The 11660-nt window shown below is 37.2% G+C and overlaps 1 protein-coding gene and 1 long non-coding RNA gene across 3 annotated transcripts; both read right to left on the reverse strand.

Moving 5' to 3' along the window:
* Positions 1-1243: 1243 nt before the first annotated feature.
* LOC149196655 (uncharacterized) lies at positions 1244-2077 on the reverse strand. The gene is made up of 2 exons (XR_016254149.1): positions 1496-2077; positions 1244-1405 (listed from the first exon to the last, which is right to left on the reverse strand). It is a non-coding gene; the product is annotated as an uncharacterized LOC149196655 (long non-coding RNA).
* A 3504-nt stretch (positions 2078-5581) lies between these two features.
* On the reverse strand, positions 5582-11315 carry LOC149196656 (putative small nuclear ribonucleoprotein G). 2 transcript variants are annotated; one of them, XM_089405606.1, is made up of 4 exons: positions 11154-11315; positions 10458-10563; positions 5851-5953; positions 5582-5743 (listed from the first exon to the last, which is right to left on the reverse strand). In XM_089405606.1, exons 2-4 carry the CDS (start codon positions 10490-10492, stop codon positions 5684-5686), a joined length of 198 nt encoding a protein of 65 aa, XP_089261732.1. In that variant the 5' UTR covers positions 10493-10563; positions 11154-11315; the 3' UTR covers positions 5582-5683. The 2 variants fall into 2 exon arrangements, with proteins under 2 accessions (XP_089261732.1, XP_089261731.1); XM_089405605.1 differs by lacking the exon at positions 10458-10563 and having other exon boundaries at positions 5851-5972; positions 11154-11305.
* Between the last annotated feature and the right edge of the window lie 345 nt (positions 11316-11660).

Here is an 11660-nt window from a genome sequence, read left to right on the forward strand (position 1 = left end):
AAAGCGAAAATCGAGTCTGTAAAGAATACCATCTTTCTCTGTAAAGAAATAATTAAAAGTGAAAACCGAGTCCGTATTATTTTTATGACAGTAACCCCGCAGATGATTTTCCTGCATCTGGAATGATTGTTTGTTGGCCACAGCTGATACAGGGCAAGCATGGGGTTATCTTTGCAGTTGATGATTTCTTGCTAAGTTCCCTGCTGGTAGTGAATTTAATTAATTGCCTTGGCACTGATTGACCAGATAGTAGAAGTTGGTTCTGTTGGCAAACCTATGATGGAGGGAGTTCCTACTTTCTTTGAAAATGCTCAAAAGGTGTCTTAGAACACAAGATATATTGTAAACGCAAGAGATAAAACTGTTGCAAGTTGGTTTTGTTGGCAAACCTATGATGAAGAGAGTTCCTATCTTCTTTGAAAATGCTCAAAAGGTGTCTTAGAACACAAGATATATTGTAAAAGCTTTAGACAAGACTGTTGCATCATTACTTATGCTATTAGAATTTGGTACTCAAAAAGCACTTCCATACCTGGCATGCTACTTTTACCACTAACGTTCTTACTAAACAGGGGCTCTTCAGCTACAGAGACCTACAGAACGTGTGTTCAAAGAATTCAAAACATCCTACAAAAAGGCTTTTTATTGTATCAATTTGGATGATTCATCATATAGCTATTTTTGAATCACAGCAACTACTTCCCTGACTTCACAGACACTATATATTCTGGTAAACAATAAGAAAGAAATGTGATTCTGCATTCAATTAATTCATATGGATTGATAGTTGAAGATCTACAGCATAGTGTGAGCCTGGTAAGTGATTGATGCACGTATTGGGCATGAGAAGTCTGTTCCAGTCTATACTAAATTATAAAGGGCTCTTGTTTACAGGTTTAATTGTGTTTTTATCATGATGGAGTCAATTTTCAGTCTTAAATATGAAGACTTAAAATGTATTTCAACCTCAAATGTATTTATGGGAAACAACTAAAAGGCAGTGTTAGAATTTTCTCCAGAGTCCAATACACATGGATCAAGTAAGTTACATTTAAATTGGCAAGCACAAAGACATTTCAAATGGCACCAGGATCCCCCATACTAACAAACAATATTTTGGGAATTCATAACAACTACACCATTTCTATACCTGGTGTGTCTTCTTACTCGTGCAACCTTGCTACAAGGAAGCATTTTTGCATTCAAATGGATAATTTAATAGAAACAACAATTAAATGCACAATAATATATACAAACAAAATATATCGCAATAATCAAATATGCCCAGAATTTAATCACCATACCTTGAATAGCTTCTTTGGGGGTCTTGAAGCCAAGACCCACATTCTTCCAAAACATGTTGCCACCTTTTCCAGGACGTTTCCCCTTCTCAGACTTCTTAGAACTGCAACAATATAAATTAAGGATCAAAAGAGAAGCAAATCAAAAGATTCTAAACATGAAATAAAATCAAATAATACTGCAATATGATTACCTGAGAAAGACTTTTGGTTGCTTTAGAAAATCTCTCTCAATCTATGAAAACAATACAAGGAATTTGTATCAGAGATGTCCCATTAGTTGATAACAATGACAATACTAACAACAACGTTTTCACTATTCACCCACAAATACAAGCTTCAGAGTGGCATAGAATATTGGAAAAAGGCGTTTGGCTTCTATTAAAAGGGCTTGTTATGGTTAACTGCTTTTTTATAAATAAACCCATCTACCAATACTTCAGCATAGCGATAGAATAATAGAATGGATGATCGGAGAGCCTATCCCAATATTACATATATACCCATACCCTACATTGAGATTGATAGCTTTAACATGAGCTTGCAACTCCAAACATGCAAAAGAACCATGACAAAATCAAGAACCCTGTTTGATAAAAGTACTAAAGTCTAAACTCAAATCCCCATTGTTTAAAAAAATTAAAAGTCTTGGGCAAATCCTGAGCTGGCCGTTCGTAAGACAACTGGGGAAAAAAAGACCAGCTCAAGGCACCAACACATTGGAATATCTTGTTTTTTTTTATTAACAAGATCCTAATAAAGTTGGCATCATGGAAACTTTGTCTACTAATTTATGTTATTTCCAAAAGTTCCCAAATAAGGACCAAACGGTCTAACGCGAATCCTACAAGCCAAACTAACAAGGGACCAAAAATAGCTTTTGGTCATTCTACACCCCAGATCACTGAGGGTCTAACCAGTAAACACTTATCAAATTTGGGCCATTAATCAATGCGTTGAACCGTTCCACACAAAAACAAACACCATACAAAAATTTGCCAACGAAACAAATCCCTACATTAGCCCTATTTCAAGTGAATCTCATCAGGGAGTGAATGCCCCAACGACTAAAGCCCTGGATCCTTGCCTTATTGCATATAGCCAAAACAAGGGACTATGCAAAATGTTGTCCACAAACAACGTAACCTTCTTACTTTCTAAATAGGGCAGATAGCAGTTCAATGCGAAATAACTGGTAATTGCAATGTATGTCACCTTGATCAGCGCTAGAGTCATACAAAACAAAACCGCTGCAAATAGCTTAAGCCCCAATCCCACGTTTTTCATAGGAAGAGATACAGGATGAAAAAGAAGGGTTTCCTTAATAAAAACTGGATATTGTGGGCCAAACAAATGTAAGAAAAGCAACAGCTACCATAAAACGACATGAATCTGAAAGAGCTCAATAAACCAAAATCTTCTCCACTCGAGAAACTCGCTTGTTCTTCCGCGGAACCCTAAAAAATCCAAAATACATAAAACAAACCATAAAAAGCCTTGAAGGAATAGAGCTGGAATACCTATTCTGCCATGGCTGCAGGAATTCAAAACTTCTAACTGCGCATTTCAAGGCCTCGGCCGCTCCCGCTGCTACCTGAGAAGTTACAACATTTTCGATGGAAAGATGCCGATTTCATTTTTCTGGCCCGCATTATGAGGGAGGATTTCTTCTGCTTCATCATCGTCATGGTCTTTTTTTTGCGCATGAGGCGGAGGTTCAGAGTTCGAGTCCAGGGAAAGCCCTTGTTGGCAGTGCGAGCCAAGCACATGTCAGCTGCAAAACGAATGGCTCGTTCGCGGTGCGTCCGTCCCGCTTCCTCATTAACCGTTTAGTTTTGGATCAGTGTTGGATCAACGATCACAATTCATTCAATCGTCTAACACCACAAATCCACCATCAACAATAGGACACAGTGGCGGCTGGGGCAATTCATTTCAAAGGGAAACGCCTTATGGCATAATTATCTTATCTTATCTTATCTCAAAAACACAGCAAGAGGCAAATGGACTCACTATTGTTTAAAATATTTTAGAATTGAGAAACAAAGATGGTCCATGGAGACAACTTTCAATTCCTGTTAAGGTTCCACTAACATTTCATAGCCTCATCACCATAGTAATAGATGCAATAGGGCTCGATATTGTTTTCTTCACCTTTATTATAGGTTGCATACCCTAAAAACATTACATAAACATTGAAACCACCTAAAACAACTAACCCTTAAACCCCTAACATACAGAAGGAGGGGGAAAACGGATTTTAACAATCAAGCAGGCACATTTTTAATGAAAAATAGGTTGTTGTATATTCTTCAGCATTATATAATGATAAATAGCTCAGAACATCACAGGTAGACATCCATATAACCTGGAAAACATTTTTTCTTACCCTAGTCAAAAAGTTGCCTTTGGACAAACATTTACGACAACGAAGCAATAATCATTGAAAATAAGGTAGTAACATTAACCTAACCCGCACAACAAATCCAAAACACAAGCCAATGCTCTAGGCATTAGGCATTTATGTAAATCAGGAACCATTAAAATTATCATATCAATGCTAACTACCCCACAATCCAAAAACACAATTCTCCCTTGCACATGCTCTTGAAAATACCAATTGCCAACAATGCATATCCATTTTTGTAATTGTACAAAAAATAAAAAATGGCGTAATCATCAGAAGTCACAGTAACCCTCAGAATCACAAATGGTCCATTAGTTGTGGTAGACTGTATTGAGGGAGTTTGTATCCAGACGGGAATTGTTCTGCACCAAGCTGAATCGCAGTCTGAGTTCTGTGATAGAGAGATCCATAGTGGTTCCCATAGGCAGTGGGTGAGCCCCCACAGCCTGCAATCCACTGCGTGAAGTGGAAACCATTCGGGAGGGATAGAATTTGTGTGTAAGGTGGTTAAGGCGGTTAGGGCATAATAACTCTTTTTTCTAACTAATCATATCCTCTTATCAAACGACTAAACCTATTTCAATCGTCTAACATATTATCTAACGATGCAGAAAAATGACAAGTGGGCAGAGAGGGAAGTTCATTTCAGAGGGAACGTCGTACGGCGTAATAAATAAATAAACTAACATAGATCCATCTCAACCCTTGGGCGTTCTTTTATACCACTAGCCTATATCCATCTTTAGCTCCGGATCTACCAAGCGCCAAGAGGGATCAAATCTCTCTCTTGAGGTGCAAACATTTTTTAGAGTGAAGAGATGGATCTAGGTTGGTTTAATTATTACCCTTCATATAGGCTACATTAGAGAACAATACCATGTGGAAAAACCATGGGTTGGAATCCAAAAATGTTAGACAGGACATTACAACATCTTTGTCATTCTAGGAAGTCAAAAGGTTAAACATTACAACATCACTACCATATTGGGCTGGAGAGCACCTCTCGGCGCAATGAGAGGTTTGCACATTGTCTTTGATCAATGATACCTCTCTATGCTTGATAGATCCAATCCAAGGTTAAAACAGATTTTCTATTAAAAAAAAAAGGAGGAAAAGATCCTACATTTAAGTTCAAAGCTAGAAAGGTGATCAGCATGCACTAAAACATGGCATGGCCCTTATAGCAAAAGCATGGCTGATATGAATCCAACCCATATGGAAATAAAGGACCTACATTATATAACATCATCAGAACGCTAGCTGAGAACATTGCACACACAAACTTATGAAGCCTTAATATAAGGAAATTGTTCCAACCATCTAAAAGCATTCACAGCCAATAAGAATTGATGTTACTATTAAGCATCATGTTAGGATGTGGTTACTATATCAAGCAAATAAACTACATTGTGAAATTCAGTTGTCTACATTGCTGCCATCTTCCCATGCAGCTATTTCAGCCATCTTCTAACTCCTAAAACATGGCATGGCCCTTATAGCAAAAGCATGGCTGATATGAATCCAACCCATATGGAAATGAAGGACCTACATTATATAACATCATCAGAATGCTAGCTGAGAACATTGCACACACAAACTTATGAAGCCTTAATATAAGGAAATTGTTCCAACCATCTAAAAGCATTCACAGCCAATAAGAATTGATGTTACTATTAAGCAACATGTTAGGATGTGGTTACTATATCAAGCAAATAAACTACATTGTGAAATTCGGTTGTCTACATTGCTGCCATCTTCCCGTGCAGCTATTTCAGCCATCTTCTAACTCCTAAAAGCATAAAAAAAGGGGGGAAGAATACTCTCCATACTTTGCTCATAACATCCATTCAAAATAAAACATTGCAAAAATAGATAGGCAAAATCATTACTGGAATATTTTAACAAATGGTGCATTGCTTACAAAAGTTATGTACCCATGAATCTCCCAAACATGAAAAGGTTTCAAAATAAATTATTATGACCTATTGACCGGTTCCAAAGCTTCAATCATCACAACACTGTTCCCTCTGATGACCTGCAGATAAGAAACAAAACAAATGAATCTCCTAGTAAATTGAATTTAACTAATTTTATATGACATTGAAAAATTTGAAAACGACATGAGAAAGAGGAAAAACCTACCACCATGCCTATCTCATTTCTTTCATTGCCATTTACTTCGACAGTACCATCCAGGACTAAATTCATGAACTGGTCAAATCCTCGTAGAGTACCAACCACCACTCTGTTGGCGTTCAACTTTACTGAATTCAGAAATTAATTTTCAATATATTAGAAAAGTGAAACAGTAACTAAAAAATAATTGCCTACTCTTATTCTCTACCTCTATTGTGTTTAGGCAAGCAAATTTGTCATGTACAGATATCATGGCAAAATATACAAGCCATTGAATTCATAAATTTAAAGAGATCAAAATGCCTTTCCTTGCAACTAAAAAACAATGGAATTAGATGTCAGACTTCTTATCATGCAAAAGAAATTAAAGTATCATTGAAAATGCAATCTACGAGTAAAACAGAAAAGGCAACATCATCACAGCCATAACCAAGCAAAAGGAAATGAAGCAAAAGGGATAAAATATACGGTAGGTAACTATCTACAAATTAATAAACACTAACACAAATGTTTATCAGACAGCACAATTTGCTTATTGGGATTCCCACGTGTATCAATCAAGTCAGAATGGAACAGGAAAATAAATTGCAAAACCAAATGTTCTCTAAACTATGTAATAGTTACCCAGAAAGGGCGAAATCATAAATATTCTACAGTAACATCATATACTTTCTCAAGGGAAAGAAATTATATATGCTTAAATCATATCTTCTGAATATGTCATAAGTCAACTTTTTCATCTGGCTGAGGGAGAAGGGATAATTTAGCAAGCACCTATATTCATTAGATCTGAATCCCTAAGACATTTGAATAGCATCAAGGAAGATTCAAAAGGCACCAATCCTAAAGATGAAGGCTTTGGAAATGGTTTTAATCTTAATGGCATTGAAAATATCTTAATCTTGACTAGGCAAAGAACTATTTATTGCACTCCAAGTTTATAAGGATTGGGAAATCACTGAAATATTGCTGAGCATGGCAGTTAGATTTCATTATCATCATCTAGTTGCTCTATCCAATCTGGTTTATTTCAATAGAAGATGAGAACGTTAGTTTGCAAAGATTGAGTAATGTTGTAAACATGAAGTATGTAAGCAAGTTCGTGCAGTGTAACATGCACAAGCTATTAGGAGAGAATGAGAGTTCTATTCTGCTTTTACCAGTGTTTTCTTAACACATTAGAGGAAGATATATTTTTTAGGAGGAACTAAAGGCACACTATGCTATAAAGAGAATTAATTTCTCAAGCAAGATCTCAAGAACTTGTGAAGCAACATCTTGTATTCAAACAATGAGAAAAAATAATTGCCGACAGACTAGAGGCAGGAAAGTTAATACAATCAATGCCCAGAGTTAGGCTTCAGTTTCCACCACACTCCTAACTGCAAAGGACCGATGAGGAAATCACTGTAAAGAACTTAAAGAGTAGATCCCTATTGTAATCAGATGGGTTTGGTGGGCACGAAACAACGAGAACAAGACAACTGACAAATCATACAACATGAAAGGACAGCCTTAAAGAAAATGACCTGTTGCATGCAATATATTTGATAAGCTACCAGCAGTTCGGGGAATAGGTATTGGTATCAACTTCCAAGTTAACATAAAAATAGTTGCATCATTATAAATGTCTCTTGTGGGCGTTTCACACTTTCTTGCAGTTGTCTACAGTAGTAACATATCTGATCTATTAATATTCAATACTCTAGAGTTTTCTGATATATATTGACTACAGTAACTGCAGTTTTGTTTCAACATCGTTGCACTTTAAAAATTGCAGATACTCAACTGAGACCAATGCATGTCATGACCTGTCATTTTCTTTATGTCTATGAGAAGAGCTGTTTACTCTGCCAATGGCAACCTAAGTGTTGGTTTATAGGCCAGAAGTTCAGGAACTCTCTGTTGCACCTACAGTTTGCTATGAGAGCATGCTCAACCACTAATGAAGTAAAACTAAGTGAAACTTCAGTTATTCTGTAGGTTTTTATTTCAAAGTTTAGTACTGAAGCTTGCGACAGCTGGAAAAAGGTGGCAAGGTAACGATCAGAAAACATAGAAAACAACAAAAATTATTAAATCACAAACAAACAAAAAGTTAAAATCTCATATGTTTGATGTAAATTAGAAAACCAAGAGAAACAACTAAGAACGAAGGTTTCATCTACTACTAGTGGACAGCGGTTGCCACCAATCATCACAATCCAAAATTCCACTGGGCCATTGCACTTGCAAACACTGTAAAACAAGAAGGTGTGCTAGAATGGGAACGTGGTCACTCTAGCTTGGAAAGCTGACTAGTTAAGACAAACTGCACAAGTGCCTATCTTCCCATAAGATGATGAAGAAAAGTAATGTAAACAAAAAATACAATAAATCAAACACAATGTATTTGACACCATGGTTCCATGACAATGTCTGATGTGCCCACGTTGTGGGATTTATTTGGTGGCTTATGATAATGTAGTGAAACCTTAGCCACATCATGGTTTCCATGACAATGTATGATGTGCCCACATTGTGGAAATATATGGTGTCTTATGATAGTGTAGTTAAACCTTAGCCCAACTGTTGAGGTAAGTGCTAACTATTATCCAAAGGCCCATGCAAGGTAACCATACGAGAACCTGGCAATGTTGGCAGCCTAACCTTCTTCAGCTTTGAAGTCATTATGGAAAAGAAAGTACTGAAAGTCGAAGTGGTTTAAATGAACAGTTGAAATTCAGAAATTTCAAGATATTACTAGAAAGGCACAACAGAGGATGCTGCGACTCGGCCTTTGCAGAGTCTCCTCACAAAAGAAGCTAGAGGGAGGAGTCTCTTTTCACAGAACAGGCCTCTGTTAAAGAAGCAACGGGAAACTCTGATGTTTAATTCTACAATCATGAAGAACGATTTGTGAATAGTGAATGAGTTTGCACCAATGTCATCAAAATCTAGATTCTATAGTAGTGAAATGGAACTCAGCATGATACATTGTTTTCTATTGAACCATTCAGTGTACATCGCTGAGTAGCCAACTCAAACAATGTATCTCTTAAGCATGGTTTTAAAACCCAGCCAGGTCGAACCGCTACCTCGTCAAACCAGCCAATTCATTAGGTACAGAGGTCAACCCAGCCAATGACCCCAGTTTGGGCTAAGGTAGACCGCAGTTTGGCACCAAACCGACCATGAACCGGCTGTTTGGTACCACACTGGCATGAACCAGCTGGTTCCATCATAACCCAACCGGGTCATTGAGAGTTCACACATGCGTAGCCGCAGACACACACAGAGCACTTTTGGGTGGGTGTGAGTGGTTTTCTGGGAAACTAGGCGTTGTTTCCCTCCAAAAACAGCCCCTCCAAGCCTATAAAATCATACATCCCCTCTCATTTGCCTCACACATCTCATTTGGAGTTGGGGGAGGTGAGGGGTGATCCTGATCTGGTAGTGCCAGTAGAACTAGAGCCAGTAGCTGAATCAAGCTAAGGCAAACACCAATGGGAAGCACTATTCGTGCAGCTCGACCAACTCGTGCTTCTGTTAGGTCTAGTTTTGCTGCTACAACTACTACTACTACTGAGGTTGCAGAGGAATCTGAGGAGTCCTCAGACTCTGAGCCAGATGATGTTTATGTCACTCCTATTGATGATCTGACCAGTCCAGTTTTTCCTTGTTCCAGTTCAAAAACCTGTATGATAGGTGGACCAGGTCAGTTACCGGTCCTAGTTTTTAACACTATGCTCTTAAGCTGAACCCTGTGTAGTAGGCCTTTTCTTGTTTCTCCGATACAAGAATCGAATTACTATGTTTTGGACTTACAATATCCGGGAATACCCCAACCCACGGGATGTTAAAGACCAGAGTTGCACTATTTATTTCATGTAGTGCTAAAATGCTAAAAATAATTGAAGTCACCTCAGTTAGTTTCACTGTGAGGTCCCATGAGTCTGAGACTATCATCAAACATCCTGAAATGGGTATCCCACTTTTAACTTTTAATGTTGAACATTTACATATGTTAATATTTATAAAATAGGGTAAATACTCCATACTAAGGCCGTATACCATCGTGAGATTCCCCAACACAAAAGATGCAAAAGACCAGGGTTGCACTGTTTATTTTATGTATTTTATGTAGTGCTAAAATGCTATAAAACAATTAGAGTCTGCTGAAAATTTAAAAACACCTCAATTTCTACATTGATTGTGTGAAATCCTAGGAGCCTGAAGACCAGACACCCTGAAATTGGGGTCCCACATTTTACCTGAACACCAAACAAAACAACAATAAGCTTTTAACTTCAAGAAATCCAAACCTCGGCATAAAGCTGAGACTTCTACCCTAAATCCTGAAGACCCGAACTCATATTCAAACCCTCAATAGATCCTCAACCCTGAAATGATGTTTAAACCCTGAACTGATCCTAAACCTTGAAATGATGTTTAAGCCCAGAACTGATCCTAAAACCCTAAACCTTAATTTCTTAACCTTATGCCACTGAAAAGTAAACTACCCATGCAAAACGCCTACTTACATAAACCATCCAGTGTATGTACTGAAGCAACAAGAATAGATCCAAACACAAGTTTAGTTTAACCGAACTGGGGGTGAATTATATACTTACTTCTTGAGATCCGGGGGCTGCCCTGACCTGCTCATGATGCCTCTTAAGAGGGGAAAAGCACAAACAAAAAATGAGCAGCAACGTGTGAACAACCCTCAGACCTAGGCTGTCAAACAAACCCTTAACCACATCAGTTGGGTTGTCAAACAAACCCTTAACCACATCAGTTGAAAGAAACTTGGATTGTAAACTTTGGAGAAATAACAACAATTTGTTCAGCTTTAGAGCATATATTAATCAAATTGTGCATACAGCGCTATCGGAATTAATGCGAACAATAGTAACTATCATACATTTTACACTGAAAATAAGCACGAAAAGCCTTGCGGAAAACAGTTCAATAAACCCTCGGCGAGGGTTGAAACCCACAACAAATAATCAGTAAATTACAGCTTGACAAAATACATATTTTTCTATCATTTCAAAGTAAATATCAAGAGGAAAAAGTCTTAAAAAAATTATAACTTCACATAATTAATAACACAGTATTCATGGTATCTCTGAAATAACTATGAAAAGACTGAGAAGACTAAATTAAATTAGTCATAGCAGGGCCGAATCCTCAAAATAAGTCCAAAACATGAACTATTAAAGTATAACGTTAACCACCGAGAAGATCGGTTCTCAGAGAGATAACCACACAGGGTTATACAATATTAATCTTGCATATAGTAAAACAAGGCGAGGGCCTCGAACCTCCAGAGAAACCTGAATAGTCATGCATGGCTATATCAGCCAACAAATAAAACAGTACGCAGTGGAAGAATTTTCTTCCACCCTAAACAACCCAGCTAACTGGAAACAGAAACCCCCATTAGACAAGGAAGATCAGAGACGTTCAGTATTCCAACCTTAAAAAACCTTAAATTCATTAAAAAAACCTTAAATTAGACGGCTAATTTCTGTTCCATCGTCTAACAATAGATCTGACGGCTACTATTAAGACAGAAAGGCATTTTGGGGGGTTTATTTCAAAAGGAAACGCCTTACGGCGTAATTAATTATATTATTTTCGATAGAGTTAATATTCATATATAATTAAATTTGATTAATTATATTATTTAGAACTGAGTTAATATTCTCTCATATATAAATTACATTTGATTAATTACGTTATTTAAGGCGGAGCATATATCTATATATGAGTGATTAAAATTCGGATTAATTATGTTATTTAGGGTGGAGTATATATCTATATATGAG

The sequence above is a fragment of the Pinus tabuliformis genome, chromosome 2_2 (assembly GCF_031772625.1).
Source record: "Pinus tabuliformis cultivar Carrire ecotype Pingquan chromosome 2_2, CPIR1, whole genome shotgun sequence".
Taxonomy (NCBI): domain Eukaryota; kingdom Viridiplantae; phylum Streptophyta; class Pinopsida; order Pinales; family Pinaceae; genus Pinus; species Pinus tabuliformis.

What these genes read in the sequence shown, in the direction of transcription:
- LOC149196656 (XM_089405605.1), bottom strand. Translation starts at nt 11,181, where the DNA reads ATGCATGACTATTCAGGTTTCTCTGGAG. An exon ending in CTATTCAGGTTTCTCTGGAG is followed by an intron (nt 5,973 to 11,153) that starts GTTCGAGGCCCT and finishes TTCTGAATTCAG; the next exon opens with TAAAGTTGAACGCCAACAGA. An exon ending in GAAATGAGATAGGCATGGTG is followed by an intron (nt 5,744 to 5,850) that starts GTAGGTTTTTCC and finishes TCTTATCTGCAG; the next exon opens with GTCATCAGAGGGAACAGTGT.